Below are 27,649 nucleotides of genomic sequence, written 5' to 3' on the forward strand. Positions count from 1 at the left end.
AAGCTTACTAAACAAAGAAGCAATGTAAATGCAATATTCTGACCAAGTTGGTGAATAAATGTAAATAGAAACTTATACAGATGTGTTAGAATAGAAGGGTACCGTGGGGGTAATGTAAAACACTTTTATCCCGGCAAGCGCCGACAAACAGGGGTGACGAAATGTATATAAGGCTTTCGTATTCTTTTACTGTGAATACGGAGACCTCATTATATAATTTATTTATTACATACAATGAAGTCAGCATTATATATCAGTTTTACTGTGAAAGCTTGTGCATCTCACAATTCCTTCTCTTAATAAATGACATTTATGTTGCATTTATACTGCATATCACATACATTGTTGTGAGATAACACATAGTAACTTCCCTTGTGTGTCCAAAGTTGCTAGCGATAAGCATGGTAAGCACGTTATGTGCCGGTATGTGCGATAAATAAGCTTGTGTATCTTTTAAGTTATCTGAATATTATGTGTTATATGTGTTTATACTATGTAGCTAGAAACGTAGTAGGATTTCTGCACTTTATTTAGCTCTAATATTTCTTTACAATAATAGCGAAGAAAACTATAGTTTGATTTCACATATCTTAAACCCCTCAAGATTTAGTAGTTATTAGATTATAATTTTATGTCTCGAATCATGAAAATTAATATATAAAAAGTTTAGTTTTGACATATTTCAATAATATTTTGTAAAAAGTAGTCAAAAGTGGCATTACTATTGGCAAAAAGATTTTAACTTAAATTTTAAAATCCTTGAAGAAACAACCATGTGAAATTTCAACTGCAATAAGTAATTCAACGTGGAAAGATAAAAAATTACATATTGATTATTAATTATTATTTTCTATAATGTTTATACACCTGCCTACTTTTATCTCTGCACCACTCTAGGACGACTGATAGAGAATGTCTATAAAGCATTATGTCCGCCATTGTAACCAGTAATATCGTCATCATTATGTCAGCCGATAGAGGCATACTGAAAGATATTGGCCTCCCCAAAGATATTTCTAAGCAACTCTCTGAACGAATTTTTAAAGGCTAAGAATTGGCCATATTGCAATAGATGTTAAAATTAAAAGGATTAAATAGCAGTTTTTAACGACCTGTATCGGACTTAACATGTATCTAAGTCTAAGCGTCTTGGATTTTTGTAATACTTCAGTTGAGAAGTTAAAAGTATGTAAATTTTTAACTTGGACATTAAAACTTTTACAAATACTGATGCCTTTTTTGGGATAAAGGGTTATTGGAAATGCTCGGGTAACTTCTTATGTATATGATTATATCTTTAAAAGTATTTGAACACTGTGTTCGTGTTCGTCAATGTCGTTAACATAAATTGTTTATACCTTGTCATTCAAATTCGTGACACATTTGTTAGATTTTGATATGCCGACTGAAGTAATAAAGTTTTAAACGCTAGAGTGTTCTGAAAAGACAATTTTCCGGCGAGACGGGAAAAGAACTACAGCAAACAACGCAAAGGAGCCTGTTCAACTAAAGTTTAGCCGCAACGCCAAGCCAAGGCTCAGAATTAACCAACTATATATAACCGAAATATCCTTATATTTACAGTTTTTTATTTCTTTATTTAAGGAACAAGTGGACAGTTACGCAATATTAATTATAACAAGAATAAGATTAAAAAAAAACAGTCGTAACCCACAACTTTGACCACAGATCACATATGTAATTAACATGCTAAAAGCGGGTGAAATTAATATAAGTGAAAGTCACAAAATAATAAAAAAAGAAAAACTTGACGCCGAATATAATAAAATAAGTCCGCCATCACATTCTAAAATTTAGCATAATATTACAGACCCAGATAATTAAAAAAAAATTATAAAAAATGATTAAACATTGAAATGAAATCTCACATCTTTCTGTTTTGTATTTTTCTCGTAAGATTTTTCAATGATTTGACTATGATATATTAATTGATAAAATATCATAGTCAATATTCAGCATAAAACGGATGCGATATCATGTAAAAGTAATGCAAATTAAACTACGAAAAAAAAATTGTCAACTTTCTAATGAGATATTTTGTAAAGATTATACATAGCTATGATCCAATAGTAAAAATTGTCATTATATCAATTAAATAAGGGTTACTCTAAAAATGAATCATTAAAATAAAAACTATTAAATGTTTACAAATATTCTTACGAATACGTTACTTAAAGATTTCTACAAAGATTAAATGATATACATCAAGTAGTTTTACTTTAAGTTTTGTTTTAGTTAAAAAAGCTACGAAAACTTTTTATGGTCATGATATTTACAACACGTTTTGTACATTTTTAGACTTTTTTATCAACAAGTCAACATATGGTTGCAATTCTGACATTCAATGCCGATACCTTATAATTTCAGAAGTCAATAATAGTTAAACATTGTTTGTAATAATCTTTTTTAGAAGAAATAAAGAAATGCATGATAACAACATAAGCAATTTTGCATAAGCTTTGAGTTCCTTTATTAAACAACATCTGCTGGGTGAATGTTATAAGTGCAAATAGAAATTCAATCCAATTTAATTATTAGCATAGCAGTTTGTAGTACAAAGAGCTTCATTTGCACTACACCTGACGTGACACGCGCCTTTATTAAAAGGAGGTGCATTATTTAGCACAAACGAGTGGGCCATATTGAAACTGCAGGCGTGCTTGAGTTTGTCGACCATAACGTATATTAATATATTTTTAATATTAAGCAATTACGATTACTTAATTTATATAATTATTCTCTTAACTATTTATTTTAAGCTCATGTAATTGTTCTTTACGTGTCTCGGTGTATTTTTATACAATCTAGACTTTGCGCTTCATTGACAAGATCACAGACGCTTAACAATCCGTGGAGAGGGGATTTCCCTAGACCAAATTAGGAATTAGGAGATTCGACGAACGAAGGTATGCGACATAGCGGATTGCAAGCAAGTTGATAAGGCAGTTGGCAGTGACAGCTGCTGTGTGACTTAAGGTTCTGGAGAGACTACGGACATGAATATTCGACGTAGAACGTTCACCTAGAAGGTGGACAGACCTTGTTTAGGCCACCGAAAGACGCAGGATACAGGCCGCTTCAAATCCGTCCTAATAGTAACTTATGGTGCATGACCTCTGACCAGCAGTGAACGCCTCACATGATTATAACTAGCATTTAATATATCAACATTGGAAACTTAAAGTTAACGCGCAGATGATGGTCTACCAATGTCTAGAAAACTTTATAGTTGACAGTAAACGTTTTTAATCAGAACATTGTATTCTAATGGATATAGAAAACATAAACCTGTATTTTTGTCAAAACAATTAATTTATTACAAAACCGAAATTTCGTGTATGAAAAAGTATTACACTTGTTATTATTATTAGGAAATATTTTATTTTAATGTCAATAATAACATATTCACTATTTCATTAATAGCTTCATTTGAAACGGGTTTTTATTCTGTTGAATTAAATACGTAACAGTAATTAATGTGCTACGTGGTTACTTATTGCTTTCAAAAAATACCTTATAAATTGTTTTCTTTAACAACAGTCTGCTTTTTGTTTTTCACTTTTTCGTGAATTTGTTAGCCTCGGCAAAAAATCGAGAGCTTTTAATTTTAAATGCGGTAACTCTGCACTTATCCTGCTAAGGGATTTTTTTTATTATGCAAAGCCTAATTTAATGAGCGTACTTTTAAGAGACTGGCTTGACTCTGACTTGATTTTAAGTTATTTTTAGGAAATATCGTAATATTTACTTTATTATTATTTCTTAAATAGCTCTTAAATAGCAAACACTTAAAATTGAAAAAAAAATGTAAATATATCGTTTTCTTTGGTATAAAATAATTGTTAATGTTTTTGTCCTATAAATGGCGATAAGAAAATACCGCTAAACATCGCGAGCCGTTGACACTTGTTTAAAGTTGCATGATAATTTGAGAGTTTATGCGAATCAAATGTTATGTATAAATTATACTTCTGTGACGCTTCGTTGTTTTCACTGGCTTTTTATTTATACACTAGCTGTTATGACAGATTTTGTACTGCAATGAAGTACTGTTCTGTCACATTCCAAGATAAGAATATAAAAAAAAATTGCATATTTCAAAGGGATCGTCTATTTTGATTAAATGTTATGTAAATTAATTAATTAATGTTGCGATCATTACGTACTGACAGGTAAAAGCTGTTAAATGACAATATAAGTTTAACCTGTTCCCTATATTTTCTAAATTTTTCTAGTTTTTGCGTAATTTTCTATTTATTTAAAAACAATCTTTTATAAAGTATAAATAAAAAAGTAAAAAATAAATGAATTTTAAAAAAACGTTCCCAAATTATGGCTTAACCAATGGAAGTAGAGATTTTTTTTATATCCATACATGTACATACAAACAATATCATTTTTTTAATATAATTTTATTATTGTAAACAATATCAAATATTGAAAATTTAAACGAATTCTTGCATGCCGCTAAAGATCTAAAATTCTTATTATTAGAGTTTGGTATCAGTACATTTGGAACACTAAATATATAAAATATTACTTAATATTTGTAATACTTTATCGAAATATATTCTTGGATAGTCGTTATTACTCAACTGCCCAATATTAGGACCGTGTAGGAAAAGAGACGCTACGAGAAAGTCGGAACATGTCAAAAGAATTGAAAGATATTATAATTGCATACAAAGTCAGTGAATTCGAATAGAGGTGCGTGGTAGAGTTAGTCTTTATCTATCAACCCTTCCATTAGACTTGTTTGTTTAAAAATATTGCTAGAATAGATTTTTCGACTTGAATTCAATAAAGCACATATAATTTTACTGTTATATTTCTGTTCACTTATTCGTTAAATATTTTTAATGTATTATTATAGGACATTAAAGTGGAAAAAAAAACACTTATTATTTTTAATAAACATTCTTTTGGAGATGCAAAGCTAATTTGTTATATACTTCCATGTCACAGTTGAAAATCAATCAATCAATATGGCTGCTCGCTGTACTGACAAACGTGTGAGTCACGGGCTATAAGCTACAAAATTACAAAGCGGTTGAATTGCAAAGAAACTCGCGTGGCGATTTTAAAGTGAGATGAAAGACGATGACATGAGGTCGCCAATCTACAAATACACGCATGTGCTCGAAAGTATGTTTGCCCCTTGAGAACTTATAAGGCCGAGCAATGCAATATGGCGCGGTACAGCGGATTGAAAGTTGAAATTTTCGATGTAATAGTGAAATAGCTGCATTTTGGCAAAAAGCGCTTATAATTATCAATTAATTAATCGACACCTGTGTGCGTAGTTTGTGGCGGATTTCAATTCGATATTAATTTTATTTTTGAATCGTCTAACGTGATTGTTTACAATACAAAAGAATGTTTAATTTCGTATTAACAATTTCTAAAATTTTAATTTTTGAAACTCAGTTTTGTTCCATAAATTCTCTATTACTATGAAATATTTCTTAGAAATAGATATATGAGGAAAATAAAATTCAACGACGCTTGACGCCAGAAACGGATGGCAACTTTGTATGACGGCATGACCTGGACTTGTGTTGTAAAAGTGTTTACAATAGGTTATTACATTTTATCCTTATTTCAATACACATGTATGAGCTATGTCTGACCATAAACATTTTTCTTTTTTTTGTCCAGCGTTTAAAGCAGTAGAGAAAGTTAAAGAATATTAGTAGCACATAATTTACGTCCCAAATAGTACCCGCAACATATGTTTAGAGGTTGCGTTCGTGTGAATAAAAATCACACTCACACAAAATGTATAACCAGGGCCTTTTTAAATGTAACTTTCGCTTAAAAGTTTTGTATCTTGTAGCTAGTTGAACCAGTGTTCTGGAAAATATGCTCCAATAGTTTATTTTAAGAGATAATTTAATAATTATTTAAACGATGATGAAGTTGAAATTAGACTTTTTAGTTATTGTTAAACCTTTTTTATTTTGAGTCGGAAGTAAATGAAACGACGCAAGATTTATTTTTAAAAACCTTTTTCAGCTTCGAGAGTCGAAATGAAAATGGCTCTGTAGTACTTAATAACACAAAGGACCTTTCTCAAACAAACATTGAACTTTATCGAAAACATTTAGAGAATTATAAATCAGCTTGTTCACCTTAAAGGAAATTCTATATCCGAGCTGTCCACAAGAAAATATTTGATTCGAAATTGTTTATAACACCCTGTTATGTATGTAGGTATGTAAAAAATTATTTTAATCGTTCAATAAATTTCAAATTCTAGTAGATTAAAGAATTGATGTATTAAAAATTAAACAATGAATAAATGTTTATATCATCATCTAATAAATGTGAGTTCACAGTTAATGAGAGCTTGTTTAGTCTCCTTTTAAATATATATTGTACATTTGTTGTACTTGTTTTAAGATACTGTTTTTCCTTAAACAGACACCGAAAAAAAAGTCACGCATACATTTTTGACTATGTGACCATTTATTTGATGTTCATTAACATAAAATGATATGAAGTATTGTTTTTTGATTGTCACTAATTAAATATTAAGAACAGTTCTGTTTCTTAATATCATGATTGTTAAAGTTACGTATTTTTGACGATGCCGTGAAGGACTTGAGCGTACCAACCATTATTCGAAGAAATAACCGACATGTTTTTAGAATTCTACCATAGCTTAAGACTATATTGGAAGATACTTTTTAATTTAACCACATTAAAACTACCAAAAAGTACATATTGATAATAATTGTAATAATTCGACCGCATCCGTCTGCGGCTGTGCATGTGGGAAACCACCTTGTTATCAATCACGCTAGATATGAAGCAAATTGATACATTATATTTATGGTAATTTAAATTTACATAAATATCTCTGCGCGCTGAATGAATACATAAATAGGCTAAAATTATTTTTGATAACTTGAAACTATTTATAATTAATATATATGAAAGCATATAACTGATGATGATATTTTAAATAACTATCCAGGTAATATGTTTACCTGTCAATGTCGAGTTCCACTATTAAATATTACATCTGTACAACATCACTGTAATCTAATGAATATACTTTCTTTCTTATACCTAATTTCAATTGAAAAAATAATATAATATGAAATACAATATGTGCCTTCGTAAACAGAACCAGTGATGCGATGGATAATCTATATATATTTATTTTTTGAGAGCATATTATTAAAAATGGAAAACCTTTATTGTAAAATATGGCGTCAACTGTAACACTAAATCTTTGAATATACTTGCTTAAGTGGTTTTCGATTGTAAGCGAGATTATACACTATAGTTTACATTATAATTTCCACTCATTTCAAAGACAATTACAGTAATAAACATTCAGACATATTTCTAATTTATGATTATAATCTAGAAAATCGTTTACTATCAAGGTTTTAATTAATTATTATTACATTCAACCAAAACAAACAACGTTGTAGAGTCATTTTAATTCAACATTTGTAATACCTCATGTTGTATCTTTCATTTTAAATATATTTTGAGCGTTAATTCTTTAAAATTTCTTCGGTAAAAATCGCAAAGTTGTTTGAAAAGCTTATAATTCCCCCTTTTAATAACAAACTAAAACACAAATTCTTTAGGGTTGTTTAATCATATGCAAAGCTTTATTAATTGGTGTATTGATTTTTTTACTAAGTAAACACCTAAGGAAAAATTTAAAAAAAACTTCAGTTCCTAATGATAACGAATAAAGCATAATTAAAAGATTTTTCCCTGAAAAAATCCAAACGTTTACCATTATACTTCTTTTCTTTTAAAAATCCGTAACAAGATACTCTATAGATAAAAGCGCCCGTATTATTTGCACGTAATATGATTTTGAAATTTACACACACATCTTAAAACACAGCAAGGTGGTTCAAACTGTAGTCAAGCTGTAACAAATGGATCAAAGGATTTAAGTTTTACAACGACACGCCATTAATTAAAGCAATTACAATTGAAACAAATTTTATTGGAGATTAAATGTAGCGATGTGTAGATTTATACGGATAAAACTTGCCAGAACAACTGGCATGTTTATAGTCGCTGATTATTGAATAACTTATTCGTTGAGAAGTCTCTTGTTAAAATGTATTTATTTATTTAAACATTTTTTGACATATCAAAGCAACGCTGTTTAACTTTTATAATGAAAGATATTTCGTAGTGCTTACGTTATTATCACTACGTATTAGAGTTTGGATAAAAAAATATTCCTCCTGCTCATCATGATCGTAATATTATTAAGCGAGACATCTTTTCAAATTCCTACTCGTTCTACTTTTAAATTTGTTAATTTTAACTAAACCATGACCTTCTGGATCTAAATGGATTAAAAAAAGAGCTAGCAAACAGACAAATATTTGTATTGGTTTTCTATTTCAATTTCATTGTTGTTTTAGAGAGACAATTATGATATATATATATGAAACTCTAAAAATTTTATTAATCGATATACATAAATTGGTAAAAACTTTCTTTAATTTCAACATTCAATTTATTAACAAATTTGGAAAACTTGCTTCGAAATTCTAGACGCAAATATACCAATTTATCTTTGGTCGAATAAAGAGGCCCACCCAGGCTACTCAATAAACATCTATTTACAACACAACAGACAGCCCGATTCAAAGAGGCAGTCTAAGTGAAGAAAATCGCCGACCGAGAGTAGCAAAATACAGAGCACTAACCTTCAAATCACGGGGAACGTTCCCAGGAGCCTATGAATATGCTAGAGACTTCTACGATTCAGGCGAATAAATAGGCTGACTAAATTAGACGACATTTTGTGTACCGTGACAAATGACTGCTTAGAGCTTAAATGCGGATAAATGCTAAGCAAATCCTATTTAGTTTCTTGTCACCACGTGAAACTAAATACATCCTTTTGCTAGATTCAGAATAAATTTCTAAGTATCTGCACCATTTTTACATTAATAAATTTATGCAAATATAGCGGTTTTCTCTATCTCTGTTTATAATATCTTCGTTTCAGCCCATAGAGGCCAAGGCACTGCAAGGCATTGGCCTCCCCCGAAGATAAGTATGAAGGGATATGCCAGAATCGCCACATTTGGCTGGCAGGTTCGTAATCGCAGTGTGGTATTATGGAATGCACGGAATACAGCTGCCCCTCCTTCTGAAAACTTGCTTGTGTGCAGCAGCAATCCACTATAATTAATGCCCAAAGTGTGAAATAAGATCCGGGGAATTGAACCCGCGACCTACGATCACAAGACCGTCCTCTACCGCTAGGCTACCATTGCTAAATAAAAGTAACCTCATGTTATATATCAATTCTATTCGTAGAATTTTATATTTTGTTTGGTAGGTTACATAATGATAAATAAACGAGTGCTAGCACTGTTAATATACTTCTTTAGATTTTAATGTAATAAGATTTTCAACTCTGGATTGAAGCGAAATTCATACCTGTCTGAAAATTTATCATGTGTCATCTGTGCGCTTTCTGACCACCAATTGACAAATGACTTGATAAGGCGAATCACACGCACTATGCACATGCTTAACCTTATTGACAAAAAGTATTTTTATTTGTATATTCTTAGTAATGTAATTAAGATATAATTTTATAATATTTGTTTAAGAATTGTAGCATAAATAAATAGCGTAAGTAAATCAATACTGCCAAATTATGGCTAATCTTGTATAATAAGTTAATACCAATAATTATGGATAAACGAAGGAACCCAACGTATTATCTTTTTAGCACGACCAAGTTATATTGGCGACGTTCCTTTTTTGTTTAAATTTACAAACTTTAGCCAGCTTATACCTTTTCAAACCCATTCGATTGATTTTCAATGATCATGATTAAAATCAAACATTACCTGTAAACTTATTATACGTATTTTGTTACTATTCATTTCGTATTCCAGCTATAGAATGACTTTAGTGCGGTTTTATACTATGCCTTATTCGAAATTGAAAATCTCGGGCTCCTACGTGACTTTTAAAGCGAACTGTGTTTAAGGAAATTTGAAAATGTTTGCTCTGGCACAGATTTTGGACGGAGTTTCCTTTATTTAATTTATCTTTAGTTTAATTTTCTTTTGAAAATAAGGCAAACGATCGAGACTATTCCAATATGAACCATTTAGTTATTTCTTAGTTTTATTGAAATAATTGACTTAAATAATTAGCTAGTTTGTTCGTGCAACTGACTGCCTTTAGGGCGGTAAGGTTTTCGAGTGGTGACCACGAACCAATAGACCCTGCGTGAGTAGGACCTCCTCCACTTCCCCTAAGTGGACTTAAGACAGTGAAGGTTGCGGCAAGTCACTTTTCATTATTTGGGGGGGGGGGGGGGTATATCTTGCAGGGGGCTTTAATCTATAATAATATATCTATACATATCTCGGACGATGACGATGAATTACTGAAACCTAATGTATTAAATGAATTTAGCATTCCTTAAAAAGGTTTTTTTTTATCATAGATACCAAATTCACCGCTATACCATAAAATGTTGATAGATTTTATTTTAAAACGTCTCTGAATGCAAGTATAATTCACTTTAAATATATACAGCATGTGTTTCTTTGAATCAAAGCGCATTTGGAAGTAGTGGTGGCGAATGTTTTGCAATTCTAAGTTTCGTCGAGTGGTTTCAATCCCGCTAATGTAGGCGTCGGACAACTGTTTGAATTAACACGTATCTTTATGTTGATACTTCGGCGTAAAATGATAATGTAAAGCGTTTCTTTCTTGTATATCTGAAAAGACAGATCTTGCGATCAAGTGCCAGTAAACGACAATACCGCGTTTAATAATAGCTACAAAAGTTTTTATAATACTAACAGTTTCATCAATCAGTATCAGTAACGATTCGAATCTAAAAGACGTAACCACGAGTAAACCTTATGTGAAAACCTTAATATACCTCCGTTCAACTTACCGGACCTTCTCAAGAAAAAATCTACAGCAGAATTTTTTGATGAGTTGGCCCGGCACATTGGCCTAAACCTCAAGCCATTTAACGGTCTATAGCGCTTGGGCAGCAGGGAGAAGAAAGATCCGTATCAAATAGCGGCAACCCTCTTCCAGCTGTCTGCGGTTAGTGAAAGAAATATTGTAAAAAAAAAACACTAGCGCCACAAATTAGAATTAATAAAAAAAATACTAACAGTTGTTTAACACCACAGAGTCTGCGTTTGTTACTTTAAGTACAGATGATAATACACCAGAGACATCTCGTAGCATAATATTTTTTCCGTAAGCTGGGTTTTTATTGTTGGCAAGTAGCAAATTGCTACGACCTAGAGGGGTGCGTGAAAGAGCGCTACAAATAAAAGATTAATGGGCTAATGAGATTGATTATATCAGGTACAACGCGGCGAATACAAGCACAATGCGCAAGATTTTGTTGTTATTTTTATGTTTTAAGCACGTTTGCGGATAACCAAAATAGATACGAGTATTTATTTTGCTAGTAATAGTTTATTTAATTAGTAAACCATAATATTTAAAGAACTAAGAAACTTTCGAGACCATTATCAAAAACAAACAAAGTAAATATATTCAAAAATTAACAATGTTTTTTTTATATTTAAGTAGACATTATTAACAATTAATATTTTTTGATATAAAAAAATTTAACGCTGCATCGCAAAATTATTAAAGCAAAGCAAGATCTTATCTTAATCTTAACATCGTGCTATTAACCGAACTGGACTTACTCTCTAAATTTACATTTGTTTTTTATACATAATAGCAAGAAATTTTTTAATCGATTCAAATTGCAGAAATCACTTTTAATACAATAATTGATAATAATTTTTTTCCTATCACCTGTAAACCTCTGCCAACAATTGGCCTTTTAAATTGGATTAATTTTTTGTTATTGTTACATTTATTTAGATTTTTCTTACAGTTAATTCCTTACTATTTTTGGTCTTTATGACCGATAACAATTTACATTAATCGTATATTTAAAATTATTGTGAAGCTAAGTTATTTATTAGTTTATTTTAATTTATTCGGAACACAATCAAGGATTCATAGAAATTACAAAGAGGATTATCTTTCGGTTAGATACGGTACGATTCAATGTTTTCACAGATTACTTCAAATAAATTATAGTATAATTTATTCTGAAAGAAAGAAAATGCATTTATATGATGCATCATTAAAACATTCATAATTAGTTTTGTTAATATTTTTTTTTTAGTAACGGACTAAAACAAAAATTATGAATAGGGCAATGAACAGGTAAAGCGCAACAATACTTTTCTTCGAGTAGGTATGGAATGAGAAAGGCAATAGCTAAGTGTTTACCCTTCAGTGCGGTCCAACGTGATATTGGCTAAGAGTACAGGTGACAGAGCTTCCGATATTGCACTTCGATTTGGTTTGATGAAAATACCCCGCACGCTCGATCTGTTTCCGTAACAACTTTAGCTTCGTGAAATACAACAATTTCACGTGATATTGGAATCCTTTTGTAACCCATACTATGAGTGAAGAAAACTCAACAATGTTTTTCTGAAATTTTTGTATATTATCTCGCAAGGCAAAAGAATTCGATTTTCTCTCATATTTTCATTGTTAATGTTCAGTTTGATAATTATAATTGATACATATTCAATACGAAAAAGTAAGAAAAATATTTTTTAGCGTAGCCATACATGTTCTGTAACTTATAAACTGACTGAATTGACTGAAGAGAGTACGAAAAATTTGGCAGCGTTACTGGGCACTCCATCTTAGTCGACGAGTGACAGACAACGCATTTGCATCTTGATTCATTATTCGCAGATGAATTTGCGAATCCATCTGTATTAGTTACGTAAGTTTACAAGTGTCAGTATTTATTTATTTGAGGCTATATCTATCCCACAGACTTTATCATCCGCACCTTTGTTTGCTAAAACTACAATTTTTTATTACTTTTTTTCTCTTCTTGAATGTCACAGTGTTTACTTTTGTTTGAAGTTACCCAAGTTCCTAATTAAGTTATTTATTAACTAAAATTTTAAACTAGTTCTTAATTAAACTAATATTGATTATTTTATTTTTATGTTAATTATTGTGCTCTTGATTTTTATTCGGTTTAGGGATTGTTGAATAATTTTTTGAGATGCCAATTTATTTACAACATTTATTTATTTAAATAATATATTTTATAGGTAAAAATTAGGATACTTGGCAAATCAAATATGACATATATCTTGAGACATAAACTCATCATGGCTCATACTTTTATTACAGATACCTAAATTTTATAAACAAAAATTTTGAATTACTTAAAATTTAGTGTTAGCTGAGCACGTATATCAAAATTGTCACATTGCCTGAGATAATACGTAGTTATTTGATGATATGATTTATTTAGTCTGAATACTTTTTATTATAAGTAATCTGTAATATGTATGTGCATTTATTTGGGTTGAGTATTCACTGTATTTTACCTTATTATCAGGGTCCATTCGTTAAGCCAACCCTTCGTATTTCATATTTTGACCATTTCATCCAATTTTATTTTATTTCTTGTGTTATATCTAATAACGGGTAATTAATAAATAAATGTATTAATTAATGAACCCGTATTGAATATCGAAAAATGTATTACGTGCGTACAAGTAACAAGCTTTATACAATTTTTTTAATTATTTAACAAAATCAAAATCGCTAATGCAAATGTATATGTATCGCTAATTTTATATAACTTATTAATTTTATAATTCTCTCATGTGATATATGGTATAGAGTCTAAATTAATTTTTATGTTTTATTTACTCTTTATATAAAGTATAAACATTTTTTTATTAACTTACAACTTTAACACTTCCTTGTGCTAGAATAAAATGTCACCATATAAAACGTTATGTTACAAAACTCTGTATATTATGGAGGAAATTACTTACGACTAAGGAGTGAATTGAAAGACATTAGAGATTTAAAACAACTGCTAAAGTTTGTAAAAACTAAAAGTATTGGTGCTGCGAGTGTGTAACAGCTGCATGCATAAGTTTGTAGTGACAGCCATTGTTGCGCACTGCTGTTTCACGTCACAACGTATACTTCGAACAAATCCATTATTAATACTGAGATGATGTCAATAGATCAGCGTTCCAAGCCGGTGGTAGCTTACTACTTATAGTGTCAAAATAATCGACGGTTAAAAAGCGCATATAAATGCCAATTGTAGTATAATTATTTTGAAATTAAAATTTTATTAACAAAGTATGTTAGAGTAATTAATGATGGTTTATGGATATTTAAGCAAAATAATGTTAAAACGATGATTTGTATATTAAAGAACAATATTCGTTATTTGTCTTCCTCATCTTATTCATTATTTCAGCAATGTTGCCCGTCGTCGCACCGTCCACTTTTGGCCTCTCATATATTTCCAATGTGACTGGTTAGTTGCCTGCATTCAGTCTTTCGACGAGTTTAACAAGGTCTTCTATCCACCTTGTCGGTGGATGTCGCAGCACTTTCCGGTTTGTAATCTCTATTCCAGAAACTTAAGACCACAGCACATCACCTTGGTGCTATGTGACTTGCACACTTTCACTCCAACTTGCCAATCCGTTGGTCTACGTCAGTTACGTTCACCTAAGGATCTCTTCGTTCCTGATTTGATATTTCTAGAGAAATTCCGAAAAGCCCTGTCGAATAGCCGTATCGATTCACGTTTCAGTGACGTAAGTCATCACTGGTAACATACATTATTCGTAGACTTGTTAAAGCACTACTACTGGATATATTTATTACTTAATATATATAACTCCCGTATCTTAATAAGATCAAATGGCAGAATATTTATTCATGGAGTTCTATGTAGCACTCGGGCAATCTAAACATTAACTCTATTCAAGCGATAACTCAACTTGAACGAAAGAGCCGCTTAAATACCGCTCACGAAAGTAAATTATTATTCTCAGCTTCACAGTTTTATCGACCATTTAATTGCATAATAAGATCATTCTTATTTGATATAAGCATTTATGTGTGGTAAAATTTTTAATATAAAAGTGTAAATAATGGAAGCATAAACGCAATTCAAAATAGATTATACAAGTTCTGGTACTAAATACAGGTAGTGATAAATAATATTGTTCATAATATTGAGGCTAGGTTTAAAGATTTTTTTTTGCAACCATTACTCGAATATTTTGCCAAAGGTAAGAGACGTAAAGACGTAAGCAAAGTAAAGAGACGTCACTTCTCAGCAATCAATGGATTCACTGCTGGTTTCGGATCTACTGCGTTGTAGGAAGAAGAGTCGGGTGCGATCTTCGTAGCAGGGGAAATCAATGGGCGTACACCTTCACCGACCAGACCTTTCTTCGATTGTAACAAAGTATTCAAAAATTCTGGCACTGTTGCTTTAAAGGTACGTTATATAATTGAGCTGATCCGGTCTTGACAGGCTCAAATCCTGCAGCGAGTTATAAAAGTATGTCGCTGTTATATCTCTTCCACCTGCCTTAACAGCATAACAAATTTACTTCATATTTATTCCTGTTTCCAATAGACAGTACTTGTTCACCTCACTTGTTTGGTTATCAGGTATATTTGTTCCCATGAAACATACAATTTTATTATAACTACATACATCACTTGCTGTACTCACTTAAGGATTTTTTTCTAATTATTATGAATTACGCGAGAAGCAAATGTGCTTTCTTTTCACAAAATCTAATCACTTCACAAAATGTGCGTAAAATCGAGCGATAAGTTCGTGCACTTACTTTTCAATCGCAGGATAAAAGAAAACAAATAAACGATAATCTGAAAGTTTAATCTTATATGAGGGTTGAGTCCCAACTGGACTGGATGGTTTTATTTGTGTTAGTAACTCAGAGACGTTTTCATGTATAAATGTAATTAATAGCGACAAATAAGTAATAATCAAAAACTTTTTTTTATTTTTCTTTTTCAGGTGAAGAACAGATAGCTTAACTATTAGCTTTTTTGTCACTGGTAAATTCTGTTTGCCTATAGGCGTTTACAACTTCATCGGAAACATAGCATTAAAGGCTGTTGTATCTTTTCTTTGACTAAGCTCGAGAGTTCCCGCGGGAGCCTTATTACAAACCTTGTAGGTAAACTCTGACTGATTTTTGTAAAATTTACAATCCACTTTTATAAACTTAAAAAATATGTCTTTATTCCTTGAAAAACTTAACGTTGATTTTTACTTTATATTTTAATGAAGTTTACGTTATAATTTTCTAATTACCGATAAGGACTATGACCTATTTAACACTGTACCAACCACAGATGTCGGGTAACTGAACACATATTGTTTAATATTTGATCTATAAATTATGATGTAAAATGAAATAAATCTTGATTTACTAAATTAATCACGACTTCCTCCATTCCCCACATTTTTGTTTATTTCTGTTATTCATTGTTAAGGTAGTATAGCGGCGGTTTCGACCAGCAACTAATTTTTAACAATTTTTGCATTTTCTATCCACGCACAAACAGGTGAAGTTGGTTCTCTCTTGCAAAAGTAAATTTATTTATACATTTGTCCCTCCCACTAGCAAACTGAAATCTCGCGATTTTTTTTATAAAATCACTTTAGTATAGGGTTGTTTGCTTAATTATTAATCATATAGTCAATATTTCACTTTTAATATACGCAGACATTATTATTTACACCAACAGCTGCTTCTAATATTGTACTCTCTTTAATCCTTCCTTTTCCACTGGCGATCGCTAAACTTTGAACTTCTCGAGAAGACTTAGATCTATTATCTCTATAAATTTTGTTTTTATTAGCGATCTCACTGTACTATGTCTTTCTCATGTATCGTTCTTAAAAATGACAACATAAATTAAGTATGGTACTTAAAATGTATTTTGTAAGTATATTTAAAGTATTTAATGCGCTAACTCAAAAGTTAGCTCATTACTGTTTGATTAGTTTTTTAGCTTAAACCTCTTTAAGCGCCAGCAGTTTGTACGAAGTCGGTTAATTAAAGCGGGCAAAGCGCTGCACGTCAGCAGTAGCTAATTTGATGTTAAGTTAGCGATTCGCGGCTATTTTATTTGTTTTAAGTAACGATGTGACGCTCGTGTTTGCTTAGCACTATCACCTAAAAGTTTTATAGATAAGATTAACATTATCAACCAACATTATTTTATATTAATATTAGCCATAACTTTACTCTGGGTCTCATTGGTAGATGATGGATGCTTTTAACCTATTGTAAATCTACGAGTGAGACCAATGTCCAGCTGTGGACTTCCTCAAATGATGATGATCATTTGATTTTATTTTGCAAGTTTGCTAATGAACGCGCTTATCTAACTTTCTGCTATTTATGATTCATGCTTATAGAAAAGATTTCAAGGGTAAAATGTAATAAGAAAAAATACACAATACTGATAACAGGCAAGATATTTCTGCATCCATAAATTCTTCGTCAAATTATGCAATACAAAATAAATAAGTTTTATAAGTTTTGCACTATGAGCCACGCATACATCTAGACAAGGTAAAAACTCTTCAACGACCGGTGTGAAACAGTCAGAGTAAGAAAGAATCCAGAAGTAGTTAGTGATAAGTTTCGTTTGTTTGAACTTTTATGTGAGTTCAAACACTATGTTGAATTTTAAAATATTTCAACGTAGTTTTAATATATTCGAAAAATTTTAGAGAGATCTTTGCGTTATCAGTTTACTACTATGTGTTTACATATAAAATATCATTATGTAATAACAATTGGAAAAGACAAGTATTTTAGTGAAAAGCGACAAAAACAGATTTTGTTTTAAGAAAATAGAGATTTATTAATTTTATATGTCCTTTTAAAGAACGTCAACTACGTAGACAAAAACATTCACATATAAAAAACATTGAAGCAAAGTATACATTAGTAATACAAAAGCACAATATTTTGATTTAAATTAGAAGAACCAGTTACACAGAACACAGATTGGTCATCTCTAACACAGGACTATCACCTGTTTGGATGATAAATACTTCAGATCTGAGAATAGGCGAAAGAAACTCTATGACTATGCAGTGTAAAAATAAAATAAAATTGCATGTTAAAAAAAATGGAAATAGGTTAGAGGCACACACAATTCTCAGGTTTTATGAAGTTTTATGGAGTCATGTACATTGTAGTTACCCCTAGTTCACAAATGTTCTTTGAAAATTATTAGATCTAACAATAGATGCTTTCTGAGTTTTATCTGGGATCCTATTGTAAAAGTATATACATTGCATTACCCTACAAAAGTATGCCCTGCGAATTGATTTTATAAACTAAATTAAAAACTTAAAGACAATGACAAAGGCAAAACATACAGTAATTAAACATTAGGGCTTATAATAACCTGAACTTACATTAATAAGTCCCTTTTTATAAATTAAATAGGGAATATATATGTTCCGTCGTCGTCGTTTCAGCCTATAGACGGCTACTGCAAGGCTTAGGCCTTTCTCACGGAAATCTATGAAGAGATATATCTTAATAGCCACGTTTCGCAGGCGGGTTGTCGATTGCAGTGTGGTATTATTGTGCGCAAAAGAAACTAGTGCCTATCCTCTGGAAACTTGTTTTTGTAAGCAGCGGCAGTCCTGTATAAATAACAAATAGACAAAGTATGAACTACATAAGATTGTATCCCGGTAATCAAATTAGCGACCTTCGATCGCAAGTCACAGTCACCTACCACGGGTCGATATGCGTTTATACACAATAAAACTGTAAAAAAACAATAATTGATAACAGCAATAAAATTTGATACAATTGCTTTTTGAACCCTCCAGACAGTACCGTTGATGCGATCGAATAAAGATATATGAAAATAACTAATATCGATTTATCGTTTGCAATACGTGCGTCAGTTTTATCGTGAGTATTATCTAGCGGGGCGCATCTCTTACCGTATCCGCTACAGACACATTAGCAAGATTGAAACCACTCCGCCGAACTTGGAATTCTTACTACATACTCTCGACTACACTCCCTCTTTATATTCTCTATTTTCACTCAATAGGTAAATCGAACTTATATTAAATACCATTCTATTTTTCCGATTATATGTTTAAAAAAAGGTTCACGAACTATTGGCCCAAAAATCGATGTAACTCCGCTTTCGTTACATATTAAAAAGATATGTAGCATTTTAAACGTTTTGCATTATTTTTTTATTACATTTACTGGCCTGCCCACGCAGCGGCTACTGGCTCGTGAACTTGGAAACCTTTCGGTCCCAATGGCAACTGGTTGCATGAACAATGTCCCCCGCACACTGCCATTTCAGACGAGCAATTCCTCGAGCTACTTCGGTGACCTTAGTTCTTCTGCGCTGCCTTAATTTTGGATTCGATATAACCTTCTTTCTCTACACCAAACAATGACAAGTAAGATATTAAATAGTCTAATAAACGAGTGGTCTATGTTTTTTTATTCATTTATTTCAATTTAAGAACATTACAAAATTATTAATCAAACACATACGCAAATTCAGTATACACATTCCGTACACACTTTCATAATACTATTTCCCCTGTTTCGTCCTTATTTGTCTACTGTTGTAATTTAATTTGAATTTGTAATAAAGTGTATTTCGTAATAGGCATACGGTGAAACATGAATAGATAAGTTTCCGTGAAGTGTTAATTGTCAGCTGTTACGGACAGAATAAATAAATTTCTTAAAAATATTAAATTACAGACTTTCTCTTATCATAAATTAAATGTAAATCATTATTTGTAATACTATCCGTATTAAAAACAGTGATTTTTCTGCCGTGCAATTCTCATCAATTTCCTCAAGCCAAAATGAAACTACCAAAGAAGTTCCATGATCCAGAACCAATTGGTATATGCGAAGGATTTCCAATGCAATTTTGTTAAACTAACCAACATTGAAGATATCAGAACTTTGATTAAGTTTGACGCACTCTACCATGAAATATGAAGGAAGCCTTGCCGCACTGGAAACCATAAAATGTTATAATTAAATATATTAATTATAATTAAGGACTGTATCCTTGTCACTAATGACCTAATGCTTATAGAATGTTTTATACAAATATCTATATTCATGTGTGTATCCAGAAAACTTCCACCTACGTACAGATTTATCATGTTATTTAGAACAATGAAAGTAGGAACTTAAAATTAGGTTGGAAAGCTCCTTTTACCGGAATTTCACCAGCAAGAGAATCGAGGAGACGTTCATGAAAAGAAATTTTTCAAACAATAGCTCCAATCTTCATCAGGATTTTTTTGGCATGTAAAAAATTACTGTTCATGTATTTTATGGAATTGCACCCACAATAGAAAGAGGGGATGTTAAATTAAAAAAATAAAACCTTTTAAAACAACGCGAAACGGGAGGGATAAAGGATATTATAATATAAATTGTTATAATATTTCTATTCCACTGCAGCCTACGTAATTATTTTATTTTATGCTCATAAATAGGGTGTGTGTGTGTGTGCATAGTTATTATATTACAATCAGATTAAATAAAAGTGATATGTTGGGAAAAAATTAAACGAAATTCAATTGTTTAAAGCTAAGCTTGTGATTAAGAAGTTCACACCTACAAAAGTACGTATCTACGCTATCAAAGACTATCTTATAGTGTAAGAAACAGGGTACTTGATGTAAAGGCTTCAGCTCTCTAATATCTAGTAAATATTTCATGTACGTATGTTGGAGAATTTAATTTGTATTTGATAATGTTTTAAGCTGTCAACTCATACAGTTTTTTCAGTAACAAAATCAGTACTCATAGATCCTGAATTCACAAACCTAAGCAAGGGAGAAGACAACTAAAAATAAGCATTGGGTTTGCGAATCCTAAAGGGAAATAAATGGTGAAATAAAAATAATGCTCCAAAAACTGCGACTTATCAGTTTTGTTCATATCACATGGCCATCGTGTAAATCGACTTAACTTTAATGGATTTCATAGGGCTACTCCAAGGAGAGAGTTTACAATAATAATCCCAAACTCATGTGACTTTAAAAGAAAATATATGACGAAAAATCAGCTTAATCAGTTTCCTACAGCGTGCGCTGCAGAACATAAGGTTCCATTTTGAATAGTGCGTGCAACTCGACGGTAGACATTCGGATCATATACTTCTTTATAAATAAAATCCGCATTTTCATTCTATCTCCCAATGTTTTTACAAAAACTGTGTGTTAAATATCACATTTTTTACTTAAATTTGAAAATATGGATCTGCCACCAGACACCGTGTACATAAAGCATTTCTTTCTGTTTGAGAATATATTAGGAGATGGAAGGGCTCCGCTTAAAGTATATATAAACCCGACTGAAGTTCCGACAAATCATAATAATGCCAAAGAAATGTGTTTTTGCACTTAAAACAATAACTAAACTCAAACGCTTTACTTATCGGATTTATATTTGTACAACCTGCAAACCGACGAATATAAACCACCAACTATATTGAAAATCTACAGGAGAGGACTATGTCCAGCAGTACACGATCTATAGCTGTAAAATCATGTGATGATGATACACAACCTTTCGGCTGTAGATGTTATTCTACAACATGGATGCACAGACTGCGGCCCGCGAGCCGCATGCGGCCCGTCGGTTGAATACTAGTGGTCCGCCGACAGCAAAAATAATACTCTCGTACATTCAAAAAATATTGAATTCTATTCCAGAATAAAACAAAAAAAATAATTACCTATACTTCCGGCGGCCGACCCGCCATCAGTTCATAATTTGCCCGAGTGGCCCCTAGTTTTAACAAATCTGTGCAACCATGTTCTATAACATCTAGTTGTATATTACTCGTTTTTTACAAGTTTTAACATGTACATCTTTTTAAGTGTTCATTAAAATTGTATGTAAATATATAAAAATATTTAATAAGATCTTTCTGACTTTTTCATTTTAATTATTAAAATCGTTAGTATTGTCAAAAAATGTGTTTGTTAAATTTAATTATTTCAAAAAAATATCTCACAAGAATAATTTGAGGCGCTTGGTAGAACCACTAAAATTTCTAACTGTAAAAGCTGTGAGAGGAAAATGAACCGGTTGAAGGAGTTAGTTTCCGGCATCTAGACTCTGTTTGAAACACTCGGAATACAATCTGGGAGAATATGAAAGCTAGGCTGTTTAGCGAAAGCTTTTATGGCGTAACTTCAATCCTGCGTATATTATCATCTAAACTTCAAGCATAAAACTGAGAAATAGGGTAATTTTTCGCGTTTGTCTACGGAACACAGCTTGGAATATTTCAGTCAGAGTGATACACGCACATTTTTATTTTTACTTTTCATAGATATTATACGACTGGTTACTTATGTATAGTTCACACTGCTAATGCTTATAAACAAGTTTCCAGAGTATGGGCAGTGGCTGCGAGCTCCGTGATTATGATATATCCAGCTATCTTTGGGCAAAGACTATGCGTTACAGTGGGCACCAATAGGCTTAAACGACGACTTACGACGGTATGAATTTTTTATTAAAAAAAAACAACACGAGCATGCTCTAACTAGATGGTAAATGGTTTCCTTTATCCATATTATAGTATATTTAGCTAGTCGCAAATTGGAATACAAAGTACAAAGAAGCTTATAGTTTGACACAAAGCATTCGTATATGTATAAAAGTATATTTAGCAGCATAGTATGAAAATGTAACAGGTTATTAATAAAACGCAACTATCTATGACTATCGCTCGCTGACTGTTATTAATAAATGAAACAAATTAATATTAATATTTGAAAAAGAAGAAAAATTATCCTGAGTGTAGAATAAACTGTATAAACAACGTATGTACGGTATTGCTACTAAAACTACACACAATTTAATAAAAAAAATGTCATCACTGTAAATATATTAAACATCCTCCTTACTGAGAACTTTAATGCTGAAAAGCGGTTGTATATATTTAACTAAATAAGTACCTAGAATATAAATTGCAAGAAAGAACACCAAAGATCTATGTATTTAAACAAGTTGTAATAAATATTTGAGCATCTAACAAAAACTCGTAAAAAGAATAGTTGAAATAATATGTGACCACAACTAAGTTTTCTCAATGCTCTCTATGACAGGATATTAAAGTCGCACAAGAACGCGTGAAATCTAGCACGTTAATGAAGCTCGCTCCTGCACGTCGAGGAGCCTGCACTGAACATTAACCAGATATGCTAGGGGTATGTGATCTTTACGTTTACATCACAAAGGCAGCACTTGCCTGGTGAAATGTTTTTACTCACTCACTGTAACTTAATTAAAATTTTAGAACTTCTTGTTCCGTCTCGGTTTAAGCCCATAATAGACATCAAGAACAGTGTTAATCTATTTGTTAACCGTGATTTAAAATTGAAAATTGTAAGTTCGATGTCGGATAACCACATAATTTTTTTGTAAATTATATTTATATATTCATATTAATATTAACTTTGTATCTATAATAGTTATCACATAAGCGGAAATAAATACAAAAAATTAAAATGATTTATTTAAATAGCAGCACGCAAAAAAAAAACAATTGGTTATTCATTAACATTTATAACCTGCTACTTATTTTTCTTCTTACGTTAGCAAATTGCTGTACATTGTCCCACTGAGCGTTGCGGAAAGCAATTAATTGACTACTAAACCAAAGCGATTTGTTTTTTTAATGGTAAATAATACATTTAAATAAATTCAAGAACCTTGTGTACAAAAAAACTTTTATTTTTCATTTGTGTTAATAAACAATAATTTTATAATAACTTAGTAAAATTTTCTGTGGTCTTTGACGTGTAGTATATCATGTACTACATGTAAAGAAAGCACTTAGCTAACAAAGTATATAATACAAACAAATTAGTAATTTAAAAGCTGTAGCATATATATTATACAAATACATATTTGCTACATGCCTGGACTAATTGAGATGTTTTCATTTTAAACATTAGATATAACAGCTGAGCTAGATTGTGTAACCTAGTTCTGTAATCAAATTTAGTGCAATTGAAAAGTTCAAAGACTATGTATCCAGAAATGTACCTGACTAACCAAAGAACTGAAGCAGACACTGAAGTTGGAGCTGTTATAGCAGCAGATAATCATAAACTATAAGGAATTTGAGCTCTTAGTTGTAGCTGCAATATTTAATAAAAATTTTATTATAAAAACCTTTACTTTTGAAATAACATAAATTGTACTACATTTTTAATATTGGCAGTTTTCATATTCAAGCTAAGTATCTTTTATTTGTGAAGTTAAACTAAAAGCATGAAATCTTAGGCATTTGCGCCGAGTCTGAGAATTATTTCCACTCGGGGAGCGGTTAAACCGCGAACGGAGCGCTTAAATACTACTAGCAAAGGTGAGTTATTGCGCTTAACTTGTTTGCCTCACGATTTATTGACGGGCAAATTCTGAATCCAAAAGTTGAAATAAGTTAGCTTTGTTATTACACATTGCGAGAACGTTCCACCGCGAAATGCTAAGACTTCTCGGAAACGGGTGTTGTTCAAATTATGATATGCAGTGTCGTGACCTATATAAGCTTCTAGATACGTCCATTACTTAACACATGTGAATGAAGGATTAGTTACAATTAATTAACATTCAAGCTGGGAGCGCGCCCAATTTCGTAATTTTGACAACAAAATCAAAGTTTTTTAATGATTCTATATATAAAACAAAGGTAAATATAAAGAATTGAAATAACGTAAATAACAACATTATAAACATGTAAATTATGGAAGTTGAACAAAAAAATGCATGTAAATTGCACCTGAATTTTTATTATATAAAATGAATAATGATAAAAAGCATTCATGAAAAGTGGAGTTTTTACAATTAAAGGATAAGTGGTAGTCCGGTAAATCTAATTATCTAACACGCGGCACAGCGGTTTTGGTCGGATTATAATTTGGAAATGTGACAACTTTCCAATATACTAAAAGTCCACCCTATAACGTTTGCAAGGTAAGCTAATTGATAAAGTAAAGTTAGTGTAACTACAGAATTGGAAACTGCTGTCATTTCAGGAAATGACGTTGCTAAGTGTTTTTTTCGTATGAAGTCAGTGCTGGTAGCCGTACCATGTTGCAACTTCCACGGCCTCGGGGCTCGCGGGTCGGAGACCTTTACGGAGTTACTTAATATTCGTGGAAATTATGAAATGGTTATTTCATTTGGTGTATTTATACCGAAATGGTACAGCAGTAGAGAACTGAGAGTTGAGATCCTAAGTTGCATGTGCGATTCTCGGAATTTACTCTTATATATAATTCCCACTTTGTACATTAATTATATAGGATCGCCACTGCTCACAAACAAGTTTCCAGTACAGTAGCGATCTCTTCGTAGTATAATATACCACTGCGATCGCCAACCTGCCTGCTAAGCGTGTCGATTATTGTATAGATGTCTTTGGGCAAGGCCTAAACTTTGCAGTGGGCACCTATGGGCTGAAACAACGATACTCGAACCGCTGCACCGCGCCTCAAGAAAAGGGTTGGGGCTGAGGAAATAATAGCATGAGCGTGTCGGCGGACAGGCGCTTCGGCTGATGCTCCAGTCTTGGTACAGCGGTTTCGGTACTATTATAGTAAAATATTCGTATAATTTCTTTAGGTATCTAATTACATTTATGTGTCTGATCATAAATATATTGTTTGTCTCAGGCGATATCAAAGAAGAGCCCTATTAATCAATAGCCCTTCATCAATTAATTTATAATATAAAACATTCTTCTAGTTGAATCTGTATTATATGTAGGTACACTCGACCGCCCGGAGGCAACCAATTAAAGTTAGAGCAGCGAACCACGTCAGCGGAAACTAAATTGATGTAAGGTTAAAGTGAAACGAGTGAATTCGCGAATGAGTTGTTTAAAATGTTAAGCGTCTAGATAACCAGGAGTACTATTAACGACAATTACGTCCGACTTCGGTGTGGTCTTTGCGATTATAATATTAAAATCTACAAAAAAATTGGTTATTAGTATATAGTCTTTGAAGGGATAAAAGTAATATTAATTACCTGCCTAGTAATGCCTGTGCACAACATTATCCAAATATCGATAGTTTCAGAAATTATCAATAACTTAATGATAATATTGAAAAGAAAAGTGGTTTCAAAATTCGGATCCTACATATATTTAAATTAAATATGTTTACCATCATGCCGACTTTGTACTGTACCAAGCTATTGACCTGTCGCATTCCAATAATAAATTAATGTAACATATTTCAGAGTGATCATTTTATGTAGGAATATTGGAAAAAAATATAAAAGCTTTAAAGTTTTTTGCCAACAAATGAACTGCGCATAGGTTGACCGCCAACAAAGTAAAATTGCTGGATACGGAGCGCAAGACAGGTCATCGTTTCGAGGTTCTTTTATGGAAGGCCTATGCCTTGCAGTGAGCGTCTATCAACAGCCATGATGATGGTGATGTAGAAACCCGAATTTTGAAAATGCTTTTTCTTACTTATTATTACACATTACGTTATTTATTTTTACCTAAACTATCGGTTTTGCATAGGAAATACTAAAGATTAATTGACAGCACATGAGATATACATTCACCCCTTAAAAGCTTTTACATCTGTAATTGATCACCATGTTTCTCCAAGAAATATTAAATAATAATCAGTAAAGGTGAAGAGCATACCTTTTTCGCTTTCCCATTTTTTCTGAGCAGTTTAGCGCAACAGAGGCCCCTGGTGTCGGGCAGCGGCGCGGGCGGGCGACGCGACCAGCATAGCCTGCGCGGACTCGGCCCCGCCGCCTCCGCCTCGCTGCGAGCCTCCTCTTTATCCTCACACATCACCAACAAACTTACGAGTCCGTCCCTTATTCTACGCCCGCGAAACACTAAGATACCAATGCTTTACGAGAACGTCTCGCATTGTTTTCCCCTATAAAGCTAAGGACGGCGCGATAACGCAATCTCGCTCCAATATTTTATAGTAAATAGCGAGGATTCGCACAAAATGCTCCTTTTTACTTTCAAGATCCAATGTAACTAGCGCTGAAAACGGCTATAAATGAATTTGGATCGTTCTGTCTAAAATAAGATCGAGGCGTTTGTACTATTTACGGTTTTGATTTTCTAATTTAATTTGATTACTAACTTATTTTAAAAAACGATCTTTGTAACGTCCGATTAAGCATCTGAAACAAGAAGATATATCAATGTTAATGTTTATTTTTGAAAAACTGCATGTAATGATTATGACTAGTATGTATATGAACCATAGTTCGTTTGAAAAATCTGATAAATTTCTAATAAATTAACAAGTGGGATTATCTAAACGATAATTTAAGATAAGAAGAATCAATGCCGTTGCTAAAGTTAATTCACAATCCAAAAAATGCATAAAAATCTGCTAAAGCTTATTTTATTATATCCTAGATAGATAGCCTCGTAGATAAAGGTGGATCTACTCTTACTCTAATATGGCTTTATTAATTTTTTTGTTCTCCTCGCCTAATGTTTGCTTAACAAAAACGATACATTTTTATTTAAGTGCAACACTATTGATATATTTGTTATCTGTCCGAATTTCGTCTAGTAAACCCAGCTAAAATAACTCCAAAAGTTTAATAAAGTATACATTTATATGTAAACCATAACGCTCACATCATACAAAGTACATATT

The 27,649-nt window shown here is 31.8% G+C and overlaps 1 protein-coding gene across 1 annotated transcript in view; it reads right to left on the bottom strand.

The window, feature by feature from the left end:
• LOC137919052 (uncharacterized) overlaps nt 1-26,814 on the bottom strand; it is a 69,044-nt gene extending 42,230 nt beyond the window's left edge. Inside the window, exon 1 of the mRNA XM_068762016.1 lies at nt 26,659-26,814. Within this exon, the coding sequence (XP_068618117.1) occupies nt 26,659-26,814 (156 nt within the window). The remainder of the gene's footprint in view (nt 1-26,658) is intronic.
• Nucleotides 26,815-27,649: the final 835 nt, after the last annotated feature.

This window comes from Battus philenor, unplaced genomic scaffold (assembly GCF_028537555.1).
Source record: "Battus philenor isolate CCGP_79_NKW_IND1 unplaced genomic scaffold, ilBatPhil1.0.hap1 SCAF_15, whole genome shotgun sequence".
Taxonomy (NCBI): domain Eukaryota; kingdom Metazoa; phylum Arthropoda; class Insecta; order Lepidoptera; family Papilionidae; genus Battus; species Battus philenor.